This window comes from Sciurus carolinensis, chromosome 10 (genome assembly GCF_902686445.1).
Source record: "Sciurus carolinensis chromosome 10, mSciCar1.2, whole genome shotgun sequence".
In the NCBI taxonomy this organism is placed as follows: Eukaryota; Metazoa; Chordata; class Mammalia; order Rodentia; family Sciuridae; genus Sciurus; species Sciurus carolinensis.
In genome coordinates, this window is record NC_062222.1 from 82,989,034 (window position 1) to 83,011,666 (window position 22,633).

Sequence of the window (22,633 nt, forward strand, 5' to 3'; positions counted from 1 at the left end):
GGGACTGAGACACAGATACCACTGGGAAGAAGTCCAATTTTCTAATTAACACAGAGGCAAATATCTTGTGTAAAGATTTGGAAGTACCCTCAAGTTGAAACTAAGATTGATATTAAAAATGGAAAAATCAGTGGTTTCTACCATGTAAAAATTTAAAATCTGGTCTTTCTCCATTTGTAGTAGAATTTAGTTTGGACATCGCTCTTGTCAACCAAAGACTACATTTCCCAGCTCCCCATGAAACCTGGTGTGGCTATGTGTGTACCTTTGAGGTGATCCCTAATTTGATGACTAGCTGCCTTTCCTAAAGATTTTCAATTCCCCTTCTCATGTTATTATACCTGCATGTGCTCATTGGTCAGTTGTGAGCACAGAGACAAGGATAAAGCTCTAAGGCAAGGGTTAGCAAATGTTCCCAAATTGTTCGGATAGTAAATACTTTAGGTTTTGTGAGCTCTATGGTCCCCATCTCATCTACTTAATATGTAAAATAAAAGGGGGCAGGAAGCAGAGCTGTGTTCCAGTATAATTTTATTTACCAAGACAAGTGGCAGGCCAGATTAGATGGTGGTTTACTGATCCCTGTCTCCTCTAGGAGACAAAGGAGTAATCAGAAAGAAGGAACCTGAGCACTTACATACAGTTGTCACTCATCTGGGCAACTGACATCAGGAATAATTATATGAGAAAGACAAACATCTATTTTCTTCAAACACTGAATATTTTGAGCTCTGTCACAGTAACTCATCCTTCTACCCTTATGCTTATATATATGTATGCAGAAGTACATATTGAAGGTGTTGAAATCTACCTGACAGTTAAGAATTAGTATTCTGAATTAGAAAGTACTTCTGCCAATCACTGGGGGGAAAAAATCAAATGATCTAATGGAAATGCAGGCAGAAGACATTAACAGGATGGAGCCATACTCACATAAGTACAGTTATCTCATACTAAAAGGTGACAAAAACTTAACAATGGAGAAAAGAGAGCCCCTTCAACAAATGGTGCTGGCAAAACTAGAAATCCATATGCAGTAAAATGAAATTAAATCCCTATCTCTCACCCTGTACAAAACTCAACTCAAAATGGATCAAGAATCTAGGAATTAGACTTGAGACTTTTCACCAAATAGAAGAAAAAGTAGGCCCAAATCTTCAGGTCCAGACTTCCTTAACAAGATCCCCATAGTGCAAGAAATAAAAACAGGAATCAATAAATGGAATGGATTCAAACTAAAAAGCTTTTTATCAGCATAGGAAATAATCAACAATGTGAAAAGAGGGCCTACAGAGTCGGAGAAAATCTTTTCCACACACACTTCAGACAGAGTGAAATCTCCAAAATTTATAAAGAACTTTAAAAACTTTACACCAAAAACACAAGAACCCAATCAAGAAATTGGCTAAGGAACTGGGCAGACACTTAACAGAAGAAGATATATAGGTGATCAACAAATATATGAAAAAGTGCTCATCATCTCTAGTAATTAGAGAAATGCAAATTAAAACCACCCTAAGATTTCATCAAACTCCAATTAGAATGGCTATGATCAAGAACACAAGCAATAATAAGTGTTGAAGTGGATGTGGAGAAAAAGGCACACTCATACACTGCTGGTGGAGTTGCAAATTGGTGCAGCCACTCTGGAAAGCAGTATGGAGATTCCTTAGAAAACTTGGAAAAGACCCACCATTTGACCCAGCTATCCCACTCCTCGGTTTATACCCAAAGGATGACATGTCTAAAATAAAAAAGTACCTAAAAATAAATAAAAATTAATAAACATTATGTAGATATAGATATGAAAAAATAGTCAAAGAATTGGAAGAGGTGGAATAAATATAAATTTGTAAGAAACGAAATAATATTCAACTGTACTAGTGATCAAAACAGCATTTAACCCATTTTTTCACATCATACAGTAGGAAAGTTGAATAAAGAAGTTTCCTGCATGGTAAGGGGTGGGCAACTATAAAATTTAGATTGCATGTTAATATATTTTTGAAAAACAACTTAATGGTACATATTAAAAGTGTTACAAAAATGTCCATTTCAGTAATTCCTCTATCCTTAAGGAGATAATCATGTTGGTAGAAATGTATGGATAGGTGGCTGATCTCAATGTTAGAATAAGTGCTCAAAGTTTCTTTTTCTTGGTAGAAAGATTATATATAATTCTATTCTTTGTATCATTCTGTGTTTCTCAAAAAATTTACAAGTGACAGGTGGTGTTTTTACAATCAGAAAATTTTATTGAAAAAGTGATTAACATGCCCAAAACAAACTCATAACAAATAGATGATATAATGTAGGAGAACAAATAAAATTAACCAAAATTGTTAGATATAAAATTCAACATATATATAAAATTATACATAATTATATATATATATATACACACATATACACACACACAGATATATACGTACATATATCTGAGTTTCCAACTTGTTATACCACATTTAAATTTCAAGACTTCGGGGAAACTACTACTTTTAGGCTCAGTGCTCTCATCCATAAAATAAGAATAATAATATGTGACTCAGAGTACTTCCGTAAGGGTTAAAAAATCACTTAGCATGTCACTGAGACTATTATAACTTGTAGAACCGAAACAGTAACAACAATTTAGTCCTTATTAAATGGCAGTTACTCTGCTTTCTAATTTGTAAGCTTCCCCCACCACCTTCCTCATTTAAGACAGCAAACCAAGAGGAAAGACCTGTTATTTCCATTTTATAGATGAGAAAATTCAAGCCTAGAAAATGTATTTTTCAAAACCCTACAGTAGCCAGTGGCGAATTCTTTATGGCTCCAGAATCCAAATTCTTAGTGATTATGAATATTCAAGACATTTTAGTTTTCTTCATCTTTTACCTTTGTTATTCTAGAATCTGTCAGTCAAAATCTACTTGTTTTCAGCTTTTACCTTCCCCTTAAGCAAACTGACAAACAGCTTCTGCTTGTGGCCTTTATCTAGCATATAGGGACTGCTTGCCTATTGATTCACACTGAAGAGTAAGGTCTTATTCATCATGCCCTTGAGAAATTTACTGTATGAAAACACAATTCAGAACAATTACAGTAAAAGTAATGAGAAATGCGTGGTGGAGAAGCAGATAAAATGTAATCAATGAAAAATAAGAAAAAAAAAAAAAAAAAAAAAAACCTCCTCATTCTAGACTGATCATCTCAGTTAGGAGTTTGGGAAGCAATTTGTGTGGAAGATGCAATCAATGGATGAGGGACAGGCCTTGGGGGCTTTGAGTACCTGCACATGCTTTACTAGACAGAGAGCTAAGGATGACTGCCAACTGTAGAAAGAACTGAAAGATGCAAGACTGAGCACTGGGTATGATTCAGTGAAGTTTCCAACAGTCCAAGAAGAGGTAATGGAACTGGGAAGGGAATAAAGCAGGTAAGTGAGCAATGAGGGCACAGGATGAGGTTAAAGTTCTGGTCACTCATGGGCAGGTAACAGTCTCCATCAAATAATCCAAGCATACCAACTGTAGTATTTCATTCAATAAGTCAGGGTAAAGGAATACAAAATCAAATTTTATATGTAAAACTTCAAAAAGTTGTCATCTCCAGATTGCTGGAAATAATACATGCATATTCCAATATCACACAGTTGATTTCAAATAAAAAGTATGTTATATGCATGTATGAAAATGTCACCAACTCAGTACTTTGTACAGTTAATAGGGATATTAATTATAATTAAAAATGGTTTACAAACTCAAGTTTTATCTCAAAGGCCTATTTTAAGAGGTTTCAGCTTAAACCACAACAATGTCTATAAAACAATGACAGCTTCACATCCACAGATATTTTCTTATTTGCCAAACAAATTATTTTGCTATAATTCCCAATTTTCTGGGGACCTATCACACCCTAGATAAAAGCTAGCATTCATAGCCATTACCATTACATAATCATGACAAAGTAGAATCTGGGGGTTGACAATTTTCTTTTTAACCTCTGGGTGTTGGATTTGAACGTAATACCCAGTAGGAAATTTGAAATAATTGTTCTTGTTCTTTCTATGCTCTATGGGAGTCTTAGGATGATTGCTGAACATCTCTGATGAAGCACTTTAAAAGAGAGGAGAGGTGCAGTTCCCCTGCTACCTGCTGCATTATTAAAGGATCTGGCTCTTTAGGTTGGAGACTCTGTTAGAAGGGGGTTAATGTGGGGCCCTGAATCAGTTCTGTAACAAATGTGGGCTCAGCTAGGGCAAAAAAATTGTGAATATATTAAAAATTCAACAGTAACTTCTATGGATTGATATTGTGATTTTCCCAACTTAATATTCTTTAAAAGATAAAGATACAAAGAAATATTGTCTCCCTTTATTTGACCCTGCAGTCAGTTCCGACATAGAACATGAAGTCACTCATGTCATAATTACCCATGGACCTACAATTCTTGCTTCTAGGTCACCCCATGTAAACTTAAGGAGATGAGAGAAGCCACAGCAAGGAACTTCATGTAATTCAACACAATTCCAAGAAAATTAAGTTCTAAAAACACGAGCAGATCAATAAATCTGTAGTCTATATTTTCAAATTCAAAATCAAAGGGAAAATTGATATAATGTACTTTCATGCAAAGCATGGCCTACATACTGCTATTTGAGGAGAATGGGTTTTGTGGATATGTGCATTTACAAGACATGTACACATGCTTGATTTGTTTGACTCATACACAAATGGTTACTTTGGGGAGGTCAGACTTTGCAAACTGTTCCTTAGAAATGGATTTATTCAGGCAAATCTGTGAGTCACTGTACATAATTCATATATCAGTTGATCATTTTTGTTTACATTCTTTATTTTTGCCAAATAGGGCTTTCAGTAAATGTTTTCTTTAGAGCTTTAGAAAGAATCACAGTATAAAGCCACAAAAAGCAACAGTGTTTACATATGTAACACACATTAGAGTTAGGATTATTACACCAGGTTTCCTTACTTCTCATTAGTCTTGGTGGTTTTTCCCAATTCTTCCATCATTAATTCATTTTGGGGGTTTTCAGCACTTTTTCCATAGAGCAAATTTTCCCCACGTGGGTTTTGAAATTCAGGTTCCTGGGCAAGCTGACCAGTTGTATTTATGAGCACATTGTTTTTAGCTCCTAGGACATAGGCTTCCTTGGGCTTTGCTCTTTTCTGGCAGGCTTGGAGCTGGAAAGCATCTTGGAAACCACGGCGGAAATTCTCATTGAAGAAACCATATATGATAGGGTTGACGCTGCTGTTGCAGAAGGCCAGCCAGTGTGCAAAAGGGTAAATGTAGATGTTGATGATCTGCAGTACATTTGGAGAAAGGTCAGCATAGTCTGACAGCATCATCAGAGTCCAGAGGGGCAGCCAAGAGAGAATGAAAAGCAGAGCCACAGTCAGGAGCATCTTGATGACCTTCTGTTTCTTCTTGGACACCACATGCCACTGCTCCTGGCTCTGCTTGCCTGTGTGGGGGACTGCAGACTTGAAGAGCGAAATCCCAATCCTTCCATACATGATGACAATGAGGGACAGGGGAGCTAGGTAGATGGTGGTGAACAGCACAGTGGTGTAGATCTTCCTCATTTCCTGATGTGGCCAGTCCTCCCGGCACCAGTAGACTGGACTGGTTTTATTCAGGGAGTTGAGTTTCACTTGGTAATATTTCTCTTCTTGTACATGTAACATTACTGCAGATGGAGACATAATGGTGATGGCCAGGACCCAGATGATCACGATAATGACAAATGCTGTCTTGACAGTGAGCTTTGGTTTAAAAGGGTGGACTACACACCGGAATCTGCAATTAAAGGCAAATATCAATGAGGCATTGCCTCGTAACTTCCAACCACATCATGAATCCAATTTATTTGAATAATAAAGAATCTCCCACCCACATTTCCCTCCAAAACATAGAAAGCTACCATTTGTGGTAGAAAGGCATGTATTGACATTTTCTATAATTTGTATATGAGATACATTTTAACCCCAAATTTGAAAAAAAATGGAGCATATTAGACACTATTAATAATAAAAAGTAGTAATGGTAAGTGACATATTTTGAGTGTGACCACTTAAGACTCTGCTCCAGACAATGTTTCATTGGTTTGTATGGGTGGTCACTTTAAGCCTATGTGAAATATGAGGAAATCAATTTAGAAAAGGTAAAAATCTTGTCTGTGATGCAGGATTTTAATACAAATAGTTCAGCTCCAGAGCTTGGGCTCTTAACCTGCACAGTTGGTTCAGTAACCTGCTGGCTCTTAGGCTGAAGTAGACTGCTAATCAGTAGCCCTCAATGACTCCTCTGTCATTTTTTGCTCCCCAACACATCTGTGCCCTTGGCCATGAAACTTGCTTTGGCCAATAGGACATGAATGAGCAAGCTTGATGCAAGCAAACGTTTTTCATGCATATCAGGGCTTGTCCTTTTGGAAAGCTTCCTCCTAAAATTCAGCTTCCAGGTTCCAAGAAGCTTGAGCTGGATGAGAGGCATGTGGGAAAGGCCCTAGGGGACACCAGGTTGGTCATTTTGGATGTTCCAGCTTCACCTTCATTCCCAGGGTAATTCTGCAACATGAGTAATTCCAGTTACCACATGTAGCACAGGAGAACCACAGGGAGGTGCCCTGTCAACTCACAGAATCATGGGAAGCATTATTTGTTTCAAGTTACTAAATGTTTCAGCAATTTGTTCCATGGCTGTAAGAGTCTGAAAATTTCCATCATGAGTTCTGATTATGAGTCTTTCTAACATTCTGTTGTCCTCTGCTGAGCATGAAAATTCAACATCAGTATGTAGAGTATGCCTCACTCATTTTAGTACTATTTTGTTGTTGTGGAATTTGTTATTATTGATGTTTATTGTCTTACACTATACTATTATGGAGGTTTACCATTTTATATTTTTTGAAGACTATTCCCTACTTAATCTTCTTTGATTTTCATGATGACTTCATAAAAATGAAATTATGAAAATGATTATCAGTCATATCTGCAGATAAGGAGATTTAGAGCTTTAAGTGTTTGAACAACAACTCCAGATTAACTTAGGTGACATGTCTTCAGAGAATAACTGATTAACTTGGGTTTGACTGCTCTGCATTCTTCCTAACTCCTTCCTCTATAAGATCTTCTCTTTTGACCTCTGTCATGCTAGTCTTCTCAGAAATGAATTCTCCCATTTATCCACCTTTAAATTAGGGGTAATTTCATAGGCACAATTCTAGGTATTCTGTTCTTTTTTTAAAAAAGATAAACTCTTGGTGTTTCAAATAGTATTTTTTTCATTCTATATATATCTTTATATATGTATATATGTACACACACATGCACACACACATAATTTTACATATAACTGTGCTAAAGAGTTTGCATTTTATCCAGAGAACAGTAGGGATTCATTGAAGGATTTTATTTTACAAGGATAGGATCAGTTTTTCAGTTATGGTAATCTATACATTTAGCTTTTTGTCAATACCAATCATTTATTTAAAATGATGATTCCTATTGTTTTGGTTTTACTGGTGCCACCTCTGAGCATTTAAAAATGAAATGAGTAAAACTAAAATTACCCTGTGAAAGTATCAAACATATGTAAAACACAATTAAAATTCCATCTCTCTGAAAAATCAAAGCATCATACCATATAAATAAAAATATCCTTATATAAATTTAGCAATTAATCTGGTTTTAAAAAAAAATCTAACAAACATAAAAGCTGGAAGAAAAATATAATGTGTACTACTAATGTTCTCTTGCTTTCCAAATTTAATAATGTTAAATGTTTATCATATTTACACCACATTTGTAAAATAAATATTACAGATGCCATCAAAATCCTTATGGCAGATATACTCAATCCTATTCTTCCTCTTTCTTAGACATTCTGAAGTGGCTACCTAGCCCTCCTATGTTTTTTTACACTTTTTCTGCATTAATTTATACGTATAATGTTTTACAGTTAATGATAATGTACATATTATTATGAAATTTCTTTTTAGAGATTTTATGCTTTTAAAAACTTTTAAATGCTGATTTATGTTGACTCATTCATTTTAATCATTGAATAACTACTTCATTCATTTTGATCACTGTGAAGTTATCCATTGAAAATATATAACACAATTTGTTTATTAATTCTAATCTTATTTATTTTAAATTCAAATCAATGTTTATTTCTACACCTATTTGGGGGTATATAAAAATAATGAGAAAGAATTTAAGACTATTTAAGTATTAACTGTAATGTGGAAGTACACATGATAAGCTCAAAATTCAAATTCAAAATGCAAATATTACAGTTTTTTATTCACTCTAAATATGCACATTATATTTATATAACTAAAGTATAGAATTTAAAATACTAATAAAAGAACAATTTAATAGTAGCACTTTGTATTATTAATAGTACTGTGAATAAGTATATAAATAATAAAATAGTATAATTACAGTAGTAGTATAGGATATAGTAAACCCCAAATTTAAACATGAATCTTATATCTTTGGCATATGGGGATTAGCAAGTGTTCCAATTATATTGTCTTATGAACCAAATAAACAAAGATCTACAAGAAAATGTTTTTCTTGGAAAAAATGTTAAAGCAATGTGTAAATAATGGTATAAATAGTAAACTAATATCAAAAATGCAGTCTACTGGGCTGGGGTTGTGTCTCAGTGGTAGAGTGCTTGCTGAGTATGTGTGAGGCACTGGGTTTGATTCTCAGCACCACAGACAAAACTAAATAAAATAAAGTTACAAAAAAAAATGCAGTCTACTAATGTGTTCTTCTGATGTCAACAATTTCATTTCATCATATCCTTTTTACATGGCTCTCTCCCTCTCCCTCTGTGTACACACATGATGCTGTTCTTTGGCTGCTTCCCTTTATTGGGCCAGTTTCAGGTAGATATTTTTCTTCCAGTTCATTGTTTAGTTATCCCTCAAATATCTGTTCATTCAGTTGCCACCATCCTGTTACACATAAAGATCGTTTCCCACCTATAATGTTACCAAGTGTTTTATGACTCTCCTTTCTCTTATCTGGCACAACTCCAGTCCATTTCATTTGCTGCTAGTATATCTAAAATGAAAATCTAGACCATTACTTTCTAGACTCAAAGACTTCAATAGGTCTCCATTGTTTTTAAGACAAAGTTTACATGCTTAAATGAGAGATAAGCCCATTGAAAATCCACCTTTGCCTCCTTTTGTAACCTAATTCACCACTCAATTTTCCTTTATCCAGCAGAACTGCCTGTATCCTTCTCTAGATAAGCTGTTCCACCCCAGTTTCAAGTACCCCATGTATATCTTTGTCTTAAAAGATGTCCTTTCCCCAGTTTCTTCCTAAGGTCAAGTCCTAATCCCTCACCTCTTCTTTGCCTAGTGCTCCCCGTCCTAACAGGTACAACTAATCATGCTCTCCTTTCCAAGTCTGCTGTATACTGCACCCCTATTAAAGAACAGTATTTTTAATTATATCTGTCCAATCCATCTGCTTATAGACTTCCTGAGGCAACACCTAATATTCTTGGTTTTAAAAGCTATACAACCAGTACCCAGTACATCAAAAAAGTGTATAAATGAAGGGATAAATAAATGAATTTTAATCTTAAGTCTGAATAACATTTCAGATTTATTTCAGCATGTTTGTTTTTCCACCATTAGAAAAGTATAGATTCTAGTGTGAAATATGATAAATTGGTTCTATTCCTAATTGTAGTTTTTAAATATATACAATTTAATAATTATTTTTCTTATTACCCAATCTTTAGTAGATACATGCCTTGTTCTTAAAAAAGTAATTTATGAATACTGTTTGGGGGAGATATGTGCACATGTAGTAGACAATATATTTTGGGTTCCTTGCAGACATGCCTGTTGACCTGGATTCAGAATGTGGTACTAACTTACCTGTCCACTGCTATAGCAACTAAAGTAAACACTGAAGCTGCAACTGATATTCCCTGGACCAATCCGCTGATCTTGCACATTGTATTTCCAAATGGCCATCCTGAAAGGAAGACGGAACAGTCTCTAAAAAGATCATTTTGTTTCATTGCAATGAAAATATGAACAGAATGGTATGACATCAAGAGTAATATAACTTTTTTTAATGACAGTCACAAAAGAATGTTTTTCAGTATTTTCACTAATTTCTCCAGACATCTATTTTAAGCACATTAATGACAATATCAAAACTTATATAGTGATTCTTATGTTCTAGCTACTATGATAAGTACTTTACTTTTGTTAACAGAGCTGATTCCCATGACAAGTCATTTTTTTCCATGACAAGCTTTTAAAAGCCTTATTATCTTCAAGATATGTGTAGACAAGATAACAAACAATTATCACATACCTTGCCACAGCAAGTTAGTAGCTTATTAAGGATATAAACCCAGGCAATAGGTTTCCAGAATTCAAACCATTAACCCTTATGTGATAATACCACTTAAATGAAGAAAAAGTTTAGAATATTGTCTTTATAATTTGGAAATCCGCCCCATAATTTTTGAGGAACCAGCAGTTATATATGGAATAAATAAGCTGTATTTATTTGTGTATGATATAATAATTTATATCATAGCTACTTCCAGAATGAAGAGCACCTTGCACAGACAAAAGTAGTCTATTTGAATTACCTTCTAATCAAACCTCAGTTACTAGAAAATTTATAAAGAAATTGGTAAAAATTTTATAGCAGTCTAACATTAAAATACCCATCTGCTATTAAAGAGAAATAACAATGTTCTTCCACTTGAAAATATTCTATGCATATTTTCATATTTCTAAAATTTATCTTTTAAAGATACTCAGCAACTTACTTTTTAAAGCAAAATATTGTTATCTTGTTTAAAATATTTAACATAGTCTTAATAATCCAACTGTATTGGAAAAAACAAAACAAGAAAATGACCACCACCTATCTAGAACATCTTAAAATAGGTACTTGAGTGACTACTGAATGGAAACCAAAAGTCTCCTCAGTCCTAAAATTTGTTAGGTTGTGATATTATTAAAAAAAAAAAAAAAAGTGAAAGACAGTGTATAGGCCTGGGGTGAACATGAAAGAATAAGCATAGGTTTTATCTTATGTACCTCACCAAACTCCACTGAAATGACAGCACCAGAGCAAAAAAGCAGAAATTCATTGCAACCAAGGTACCAGATACTACTGAGTACAAAGTTAGGAAAACTAGGTGATTAATGGAAATTATGAATAAATCCAATCACACGCAGTTGGCTTTACTCCCCTATTGGCAAAAGACTAGAGGGGGCTTCTCTGAAGAAACAGGAGTATAGGTGCTCTCAAAGTTCAACTACCAGGTGCAAGGTTAGTGGATGAAACAATGATGCCCAAGGATTAAGCAACAGCAGGCCACTGTTGACCCAGAGACATATTCAGCTCTGAAATGCAGCAGCCAGCCTTAGGTCCCTATGGCAACAAACCAGACAATTTACTTCAGGGGACAATGACTCCAAAAACACTTACAAGCAGATTTAATGGCAGTCGTGCATTTCCCTATGAAAGACTCTGACTACTGAAGCTGGGAGTGGGGTACCTCTACCTCTAGCACTGGAACTTCCAGGAAGCCATTTTATCCATGAAGCAAGTGTTTGATAGTATGAGGAAGATGCAGAAAATAAAAATAGCTCAAAGATTTTAAGATGTGATAACAGAGAAAGATATTAACCTAAAGGATGGAAGAAAAAGTTCAGAAAACCTTCGAAAATAGAGGAAAGGGCATAAAATGGAAGAGAAAAGATGAGAAAAAAAGGGCACACCCAGAGCCTTCAATATCTGATTAATATAAGTTGAAGAAAGGAAAATGAAAATAACCCTGCAAGAAAATTCCCAGGAACTCGTTTTCTGATTTGAAATGTCTAGTTTGTATCCAGTGCAATAAATAACAAACAGAAAGACCTAATGCAAAGCATAACTGCATGAAACTCAGAATACTAGGGATACAGACAAGTTCAAAAGGCTTTCTGGAAGGAAAAGTGTGAGTCATGAACAAAAGGGAGCAGGAGTCAAAGGCACCAAATTTTTCAGCAGTGACTCCACATTTCCCAACAATAATAAGAGAACAATACCTCTACAATTCTGAGAAAAGAAATTTCTAAACCATAATTTTTCATACTGCTAACTATAACATGCGTGAGGCAGAACAGATACTTTCAGACATACAAGATCTCAAATACTTTTTATCTCAATGTGCTATTTCTCAGGAAAGAATAAACCCAGAAAGAAGAAGACATGGTATCCAGAAAACACAGAGAGGTGAAGATAATTATCAGAATATCAGCAAAGGGTATCCCAGAGCTGTGCTCCATGCATGAAAAGCAAAAGAGCACAAAGGGCAGAGAGCACCAGGAGAGGTATTTGTAGGAAAAAGCCGAAGTTCATGCATTACCAGAGATATAGGAACTTATTACCATGACAGTAAGAGTCCTAGAAAAGAATCTGAGGATCTATTATGGACAGGAACACAACAAAAACTAAACTAATCAAAGTGTGATGACCTCTGTCTATCAAGGAAAACAAAACAACATTTCATAAGAGAGAAATTGATATTGAAGCAATTCCCAGGGGTAAGATGCCCATAAAATAGAAATGTATACTCTGGATGATGACTTCAATAGAACTATTCATTGTTATATTGGGAGAATGAAAGAAGGTGATGTGCGTGAACATATATTTGTGTTTATGCAGTGGAAGTGGATTATGAGAAAAAAAATTTGTATCTTATACAGTTTGAAGACAATATATCATATTGAAAACATTATTTAAAAATGTTATTAATTACCAAAACTAAAAATTTTTTTAAAATGGAAAGGGGCTGGCTCCTTAAAATAAAAATCAAGAGGTAAGGTGGGATAATTTATATTCAAAAATTTTTAAATAATAATTTTAAAAAATATTTATGGGGAAAGTAGTAAGAATACTTCTTAGCAATGTGACTTACTGAGAGCAACCACAATTTTTATGAATTTGTTCACCCTCTTTGTCGTGCATAGTATTTTGAACATGTTACATCCTCAATAAGTATCTGTTTAATGATAAACACCAGAAATCCTCATGATCAATTCAGGACAGAACTAATAGAAAAAGCACCCTGAGTTATCCTTGGCTACTACTCCAGGGAAAGGAAGGAAACAGATGAAAACTCCAAAGAGAAAGAAAGCTCTTTTCCTGTTCTTCAGTGAAGTGACATTGAATGATATGAAAGACTGTGATATGGCTGGTGCTATTCAATAAGCTGTGATTATGTCATTGTTCTTACTCAGATTTGAATGTGACTGTCTCGAGTACTGTACATTAATACAATAAATATTAAGTTTGCTCTAAGTATCAAAACTCTGCTGTTGTCTGAAAATACACTGTTTCTGTACTTCTGGAACACCTAAGGTGGTGCTTAAGAAGCAATAATGTGGACCCAGAAGTACTGGAAAAGAAATACCCTAACCCTTACAATGTAAACTACCATGTTTTGAGAAATCATTGTGACTGCTTCATCTTCCATCAAAAATTGACAGAAATTTCTCTGGTTAACTATAGCAGGGCCTAAATGTCTATACACTATTAGATTGAAATTTCTCTAATTACCAGAAATGTGGAACATACACAATGGACTATTACTCAGCCATAAAGAAGAATATAATTATGGCATTTGCAAGTAAATAGATGGAGTTGGAGAATATCATGCTAAGTGAAATAAGCCAAGTCCCAAAACCAAAGGCCGAATGTTTTCTCTGATAAGTGGATACTGATACGTAACAGGGTGGGGGTGAATAAGAGAAGAATGGAGGAACACTGGATTGTGTAGAGGGAAATGAGGGGTGAGGAGCGGGCAGGGGGACAGAAAGATGGTGAAATGAGACAAACACCTATGTACATGTATGATTACACCAATGGTGTGACTCTACATTGTGTACAACCAGAGAAATGAAGAGTTGTACTCCATTTGTGTACAATGAATCAAAATGCATTCTGCTGTCATGTAAAACTAAATAGAACAATAAAAAATCTTAAAAAATTAAAATTTCTATGATGTTATGTTGAAATACATCAATTGTAATCAGATGCACCAATTCTCTGAACTGTACAGTCTGAATATTATTCTTAATACTCTTCATGCTGTATTATATGTGCAGGTACAAGATATCAGACTCTTAAGACATTTAGTGAACACTCCAAAAATAATAGCCTCCACTCTCCATCTCTGTCACTTGAGTTAATTTTCCCCATAATTCTTATTCTCAAATTAGGTATCTTTTCAGTGTTGCCTCCTTCTTTAGAATGCACACCCCCATGAGGACAGGTACGTGGATTAGTTCTTGGAACTGCATAAATATTTGTGAATGAATGACCCTGCCCTGGCTACAGGGATATATAGCAAACCTTTCCTTACATTATCCTTGCACTGCATGCAAGTCAACATACCTGCTATAATATTGTCCAGCAGTGTTATGGGCATACAGAATATGCCAACCAGTAAATCGCTTATTGCCAGGTTTAAGATGAAGAGATTAGTGATGGTATGCATGTGCTTATTCCTTATAACGATAAAGCAAACCACGGTATTTCCCACCATGCACAGGAAGAAGATCAGAAAGTAAGAAAAAATGAAGATGGCTGCCACTTGAGGGTGGTGAAGATAGTAGTTCACATAGGTAATAGTAGTGTTTGAGTACAGGTGATGCTGTGTGTCATTGAGACTCCAGATGTGATTCCAGTTTTCTGAAGAGTTTGAGTCCCAATTCTCACTCATGATGGACCTTAACAAAGGAGAGGCAGAAAAGAAAAGTATAATTAGAAACCAGGAGAATATAAGTTCCATGCTTCAACTTAATTAGAGGAATATATTTAAGACATTAGTGAATTTTGATAGACCTCCTGTAATAATCCATTAGTTTTGTCTAAGATTGAGTTATAATAAGGCATTCAATTTATTAGGATTTTAACCGAGATTGTTGGAAAATATGCAACAGTTCTCATTTCCTGATATACTCTATATTCTACATCTTTTGTCATAACTTCTATTCATTCACAACTTTCCAAAATCTTCTTTTTCCCTATATCTAGGTATTGTAACCTTTCAAAACCCACTTGTTCACAGAAGGCTAACTTATACGCCTCTAGCTTTCTTTTCTGATAATCCAAATGAGATTCTACTTCCATTAAAAAAAAAAAAAGCTTTTTGAATTTACCTTATTCTAGTTTGACTCAGTTAAATGAAAAACACTTTTTACACACTTCTGTATGGAGACTGCTGCACCATATTGTGACTTTCTTAAAATCATACTAGGCTACCTAGTTTCACTTAGAATTATTCTATTCACAAGTAATGCATTAATAAATTATTTAGAATCTATATATCTTAATGTGAACTTTTCGATCAAACCTTGTACATCGGAGGTATCCAAGACCACTTCCACATTCAATGATTTAGGGAAGGACTGATTTAGAGGAGGATCAAAGCATTTGGTAATGATTTAGAGAAGGACTCACCAGACACTGTATTTAGTACTTCCAGAGTTAGTATTTATGATAGTACAGGATGCAAAGCTAAATCAGCAAGGGGAAAAGACACATGGGGAGAAGTCTGTAGGAAATCAGGCACAAGCTCCCAAAGGTCCCCTCTCAATAGAGTCACACAGGACTTGCTTAATTCCTCCATCAACCAGTTGTGACAATGTGTGAAATGTTGTTAACAGGGAAGTTTATCAGAGACTCAGCTTCCCAATTTTCATTGAAAAATAGTCCTGTGGGTAACTTCTTCCTAAAATGTATCAAAATTGTAGACTCCCAGATGGAAAGTAGCTGTTGGGCTCATGAACCTTGTTGTTTGTACAATCTAGGAATGGAGATGCTTTCATGACTTAAGAAAACTTTTATATCAGTATAGAGAACTATTTTCTATTTAAGTTCCTAGGCCCCAACTACAGGTCAACCTTATAAGAAGGTCTTTCTAAGGTTGGTAGGCTCAGGTATGCTTGTTAACTCTTTTCTGTATAATTTGACTAGACAGAACGTTATATGTATCCATAAATGAAATGAATTTGACAGTGGACTTATACAATTGAGCTACCATAGTCATGATCTTGGAGTAATTTTCTGCAATTTGAGTTGGTGGAGATAAATTCAAATGGATCTGCTACTGTGGCTAATCAAACCCTAGTTTGCATAAGTTTTAGGTATTTAGTGATTTCATTGTTGTTTAGCATTTTTTTTTCACTATTTCAGTTATTTTTTTCACTACTATGACCAAAAGACCTGAAAAGGACAATTTTAGAGGAGGAAAACTTTATTTGGTGCCCACCTTGGGGTCCATTTCTCTAAGCCCAAGGTGAGGCAGAACTTTGTGGTAGAAGAGTGTAGAAAAGGAAAGCAACTCAGGACAAGGCCACCAGGAAGCAGACAGAGACTGAAAAAATATAAACCCCAAGGGCATGCCCCCAGGAACCCAGGACCTCCAGCCACACCCTACCTGCCTACAGTTACCAACCACTTAATCCCTGTCAGCAGATGAATGCAATGATTAGGTTAAAGTTCTCATAACCCAATCATTTCACCTCTAAATTTTCTTACATTGTCTTACACATGAGTTTTTTCTGGGATGGGGGGTGGTGGCAACATATATCTAAGCCATAACATTTATCAAGTGTATATTTATATCATTTTAGAGAAACATGCTTGATCTACAAATATTTACAATAAGTATTAAATTATGTATTGGTCACTTCTGATACTTTGAATGTTTTTCTCTTGTTATATTGAGTATAGGAATGTAACAAGAAAGTAAGTTACTAAAATTAATATTATAAAAGGGGGTTATTTTTCCCCAATAGTTTCTATTAATTTTCAATTTTATGTTTTCCTTTCCTCTAATTTCTTAAACCCCTCTTTGCTTTTCTTGTCTTCTGTAGCCGAGTCTAAAGAAAAACAAAATTTAAAAAAAAAAGGGAAAAAAAGAAAAGTGATTACGAGATAGGGCAGGGGCTTAGGAGGAGTAAAAGAAAGGGAGTCATGTGAGCAGGACTAGACATAGTCACATATATGGAGTCAGACTGAGGGCATCTTTGGAGTTCGCAGCCTGGCAACGAGAGCACCAAGCAGCTTGGAACAGAAGCTTTTCAGTCAGTCTCCTAAAGAAAATTAGTCACAGGAAGATTTAAAGATGACTGTATCTGGAGCAGAAAAATACCAAACACAAATGAGAACTGTATGAGAAAACCATATGTTGATAGGAAACATCTATAATAAATAACATCAGCAAGATGGTGGAACAGGAAGTCTCCAACTCAAATACTCCCCTCCCCATGAAAAGTTCAACTACCAATTATCTACAGACCAGAACATTCTTTTGAAAACCCTAATACTTGGAAACTCACTTGAGATAGCCCGTCCACAGAATGGAAGAAAAGCCAAATTAGGAAGGCTAAGAAGAATCTTAACCTGACTGCACTACCTTTCAGGATTTCCCTGAGCACCATATTCAGAATATTCTAGAACTGTAGTTCTGGTGCATAAGGCAATTTCATCCTTAGAACAAGGATTAAAAGATAACACTATTTATGACAACTATTGCTGAAACAAATTGTCAAAGAATACATATTACTAAATGATGTAAATTCTGACATAAAAAACAAAATACATGTGGCAGAGTCAAAGTACAGCGTTGTTCTAGGAAATAAGTTATTACTGGTCGGCTGTGGTCTCAACTATAAAGAAAACACAAAGAGAAACCACAAATAAAAATCTAGAGTAAAAGCACAAAGCACAATAGAAAGAATTCAAAGGGTACCAATATAAAAAGTCATACCACAGAAGAACACATGGAGAGTGGAAAAATGAAACAAGGTAGTATCTATAAAATAACCAGAAAACAACTAATGGACTAGGAGTAGTAAGTTCTTACCTATTAATAATTATCTTGACTAAAGGGGACTGAATTCTCTAGTAAAAATAGGGTGACTAAATGGATCAAAGGCAAACAATACAAAACCAAAAACCCTAGACCCATGTACATAGGCTGCCTTTAAGAAATTCACCTTCTTACTTCTAAAGATTCCACAGATTGAAAGTGAAGGAATGGGAACAGATTTGCCACTCAAATGGAAACCAGAAGAGCATTATACCAAATGATAGTATATTTAATTAATAGTGCTGAGGAAACTGGATAGTCACATGCAGAAGAATGAAATTAGACCTTTATCTCACATCACACACAAGAACAACTCAGAAAGGATTAAAGACAAATGTGAGACCATGAACTGTAAAACTACCAGAAGAAAATGCACAGGGAAAACTAGGCAACACTGATATGGGCAATATTATTTTGGATTTGACCCTCAAAACACAGGCAACGAAAGTCCCAATAGACAAATAGGATTATATCAAACTTAAAAACTTCTTCACAGCAAAGAAAATAATTAATAGTTTGCAGAGAACCTGTGGATTGGAAGAAAATATTTGTAGATCATAGTTCCAATAGGGGGTTAATATCCAAAATGTATAAGGACTCAACAACTCAGGAGCAAAAACTGAAAAGACCTAATTAAAAAATGGGCAAGGAATATGAACAGATATTGCCCAAAAGGCATGCAAATGGCCAACAGATATATGAAAACTGTTCAGCATCACTAATAATTAAGAAAATGCAAGTTAAAATTGATGATATGAAATCATACACCCCTCAGAACAGCTACTATAAAAAGACAAAAGATAAGTTTTGGTAACAATGTAGAGAGTTTGGAATTCTTATATGCTATTAGTGGGAATGTAAATTAGAAAGTCATTATGTAAAACTTTACAGAGTTTCTGCAAAAACTGAAAATAGAATTATCATATGATCTGGCCATTTCACTTTTGGATATTTATCCAAAAATTGAAATCATCATGTTGAAGAGATGTTTGTTCTGCCAGGTTCATTGTAACACTATTCACAATAGTCAAGCTACAGAACTGATCTAAGTTTCCATCAACAGATGAATGCATAAGGGAAATGTGGTATGTGTATGTAATGGAACACTATTTATATTTTAAAAGAATGAAATTTCATTATTTGCAAAAACATGGGTATAACAGAAAAGCATCATGCAAGTGAAATAAACCAAGCATAAAAGACAAATACTACTTGTTCTCACTTACATGTGAAATATGAAACAGTGGAACTTATAGAATAATAAAAATTGTGTTCATATGCCAGGGGTCAGGAGAATGGGGAGATGATGGTCAGAGTTCAAAATCTCAGGAGGGAATACTTTTTGAGAGCCATTGCACAATGTGGTCAATATACTTAACAATTGAATCATGTATATTTCAAAATTGCTGACAGAGAAAATTCCAGATGTTCTCATCATGAAAAAATGTTAAGTATTTGAGGTGATGGATATGTTAAATAGCTTGATTTAATGTCTTCACATTGTGTTCATAAAGCACAATATCACTTGGTGTTCTAGAAATATATACAATTACAAATCATCAAATTATAATATAAAAAAGAAACATCTGCCCATAAGTTCAATTAGAGTTGAGAAACAGATGGGTAGAATATATCATGAGTCATATGCTTCATACTTGCATAATGTTTTATAAAGCCCTTAGCTTATGGCACCAATGTTTCCAAAGCAGATGCACATCCATGATGTATCTGTTGAGAAAAGGAAAACTGAGATAGAAAGGCTGAGATGGAACAAGGTTTTTAAAAACTTCCTGTGAATTCACTTAAACTCCATGTCAGTTTTTTGAGAGGGTAGCATCTCTTTTCCTTTTTTCTAGCAGATTATTAATAAATTAAAATCATATTTTATTTGGAGACCAATGTGTATTTCACTATACCTATTATTGTCCTGATAACTATTGTTGGTGAGAGTGCATGCAAATACAGAGTTGGACAAAAACTTGTAAGAGAACAGAGTGTTTAAAGAGTGTTCTCTATATCATACTAATTCTACACATGACATGAGCTAAGGACTAAGAATACTGTGTATGTCAGCTTGAGGAAGTCATATTTACACAGTTCCCCTGCTGAGGACTGAAGGATCTGTGGAACATTTCATTGACATGTGTGAAGTCTTTTATGGGCCCAACACATTTTTTTTTTCTTTTTTTTTTTTTTTTTTTTTTTGCGGTGCTGGGGATTGAACCCAGGGCCTTGTGCTCAAGAGGCAAGCACTCTACCAGATGAGCTATCTCCCCAGCCCAGGTCCAACACATTTTTGCTGCACAACTCTGCTTGTGATGTCTTTTACACAACTCAAAGTCTGAATTCAAAAATTGAGTTAATATAATAAACATTAGTTATTTTACCATTAGTTTTAAACTCTTCATTTACACATAAAGGAATGTGTGATAAATAAACTTTACTGTAGTTTCCTGTACTATTCCTTCATCTTTGAGTATGGAGAGGAAATGGGTGTCGGTTAAACTGCATAAGCTCCCATTAGAGACCCTAGTCACTGCAGTTTACTCAGACCCTAAGGAGAATCTAGATCTTTGATAAGAGCAATCAGGGATAGAAGTCATTAAATTTTTCTCCTTCCTAGAATTGTACTTGCCAAAATACTAACAGATTACTCTAGATGATGGAAATCTTGGTTATTATATGTTTTTTGCTTATCTGTATTTCTAGACTTTCTTCTGTAAATTTGTAATCTTTTATAATCTGGAAAAAAAATGTGTTATTATACATTGTCAGAAGAGAGAGTTACAGATGATATAGAATAGAGTAATAGATGTAAGTGCAATTTGCTTTGACTCTATTTCCTAGTAAAAGAACTAGATTATTTTATTAATTTTTAATCACTATCTAGTTCACCAGTTTCCATGTGAATCTAGTTGATATGCAGGGTTAATATTATCCTTATTTGATATTTGTTTTCTTTGTACAGTATTTTGCATCAAGAGAGACACTTGATGGAGAAAACTAAGAGGTATTACCATAGAAGGTTGAAATGTGTAATAGTTTTCAATAGAAAAATGTATTAGTGTGGTTCAGTGAAATAATATCTTTATTGCCAATCTCAGAAGCTGAATTTTAAATATAAAATTATTGCTTCAAGTGTTTGCTCTTATTCACTACAGTATCAAAGGTGTGAAAATTTTAGAAGACTTTTAATTTATTTTTCTGGTTGAGTATCTGAATATAAGAGAAACACAAATTTATGCATATGTATTTATTTATCTCTACACATGTAAATATAAATGTAAAAACATGTAGAAATACATACATACAAATATAGTCACACACATATATCGAAAATTAGGTTTTCTTCCCTTTATTCCATAGCAACAATATTTTCCTCATTCTTGTTAACATGACCTCTGGAAAATAGTGCTTAACCTGTATTGACTATTGTTAAATCATCCATAATCTTCATTATTAAAAATATCTGCTGTATACTTATCACTGAAAATAAGCCATTGTTAGCAACCTAAAAAGGGCTAACTTCTAGATATATAGGTATTGTTAATTGACTTTTTAAAATAATTTAAACACAAGTTTTAAAAAATAACTTTTAGTAGCCAAGAGAAGAAATTCAAACTATTGAATACAAAAATATTTGCAAGAATGTCAAATTAGAAACAAATACACATTATATAAAACACATTATATGTATTTTACATTAATTTTATAATTACATATATAATATATATTAAATCAGATATTTGTTTCTAATTTGACATTTGTTCATATGTGTGTGTGTACACACACTGTGAGAATGTGACAATTTTTGCAAAATTGGTTTTAAATCAAAACATTAAAATATAAAATTTCCTTTTAAACCTGTTATTTAGTGTACCCTCTGGGTTCATTTTCCCAAGGAATGGAAGGACCTGAAGTGCCTATCATTTCACACCCATGCTCTCATCTATTTATTATTCAAGTCTGCTAAATAGCCCACCACTAGGAAAAAAGTGTGAGGCTGCGAAGCACTGAAGGTAACATAGCAACATTGAAGCCTGAACTCAGCTAGATCACCAGTGAGACTGAATCAGCAATCTCTAAAGCAGCTAGTGAGAAGAGCTGTGCCTATTTCTAGGCAGAAACCCTATTTTAAAAAAATCAGGGTCTCCTGGTCTATACTCTGTGTCCAACATTCAGTTGAAAATTATGAGACATAAAATAAAACACAGAGAAATAAGCAATTTGAAAACAGAAAATAATCAGTAGAACCAGACCCAGAGATGATTCAAATGATGGAATTCTTTGATACCAATTTTTCAAAGATGCAATCAGCGTTCAAAAGAATCTAACAGAAAAAGTGGAAAACATGTATGAACTGGTGGAGAAGTACATCAAAAAGATAGAAACTATAAAAAGAATCAGATGGAAATATTAGAATGCAAAATAAATACATATATAACTTTCTGGTATGGTTCTAACTTTGGGTCCCAGGTTGTTTTTTGAAAGAAAGAGAAAGAAGGTTGGGGACAGGGGGAGTGGTGGTGAGAGAGGAAAGAGGAAAACAAAGAGGAAAGGAGGGAAAAAGAAAGAGCAATGAGAATGAAAACAAAAACTCAAAGTAGAACAAAAACAGATACAAAGCAACCAAGCTCCATTATAAATGGATACCATAAAAGTACTGAAAGAGACTAAAGAACTAAACTTA

General features: G+C 34.4%; 1 protein-coding gene across 1 annotated transcript; it reads right to left on the reverse strand.

Moving 5' to 3' along the window:
* Positions 1 to 4,973: 4,973 nt before the first annotated feature.
* Npffr2 (neuropeptide FF receptor 2) lies at positions 4,974 to 14,787 on the reverse strand. The gene is made up of 3 exons (XM_047566027.1): positions 14,460 to 14,787; positions 9,926 to 10,025; positions 4,974 to 5,808 (listed from the first exon to the last, which is right to left on the reverse strand). The coding sequence occupies exons 1-3, from the start codon at positions 14,785 to 14,787 to the stop codon at positions 4,974 to 4,976; spliced, it is 1,263 nt and encodes a 420-aa protein (XP_047421983.1).
* Positions 14,788 to 22,633: the final 7,846 nt, after the last annotated feature.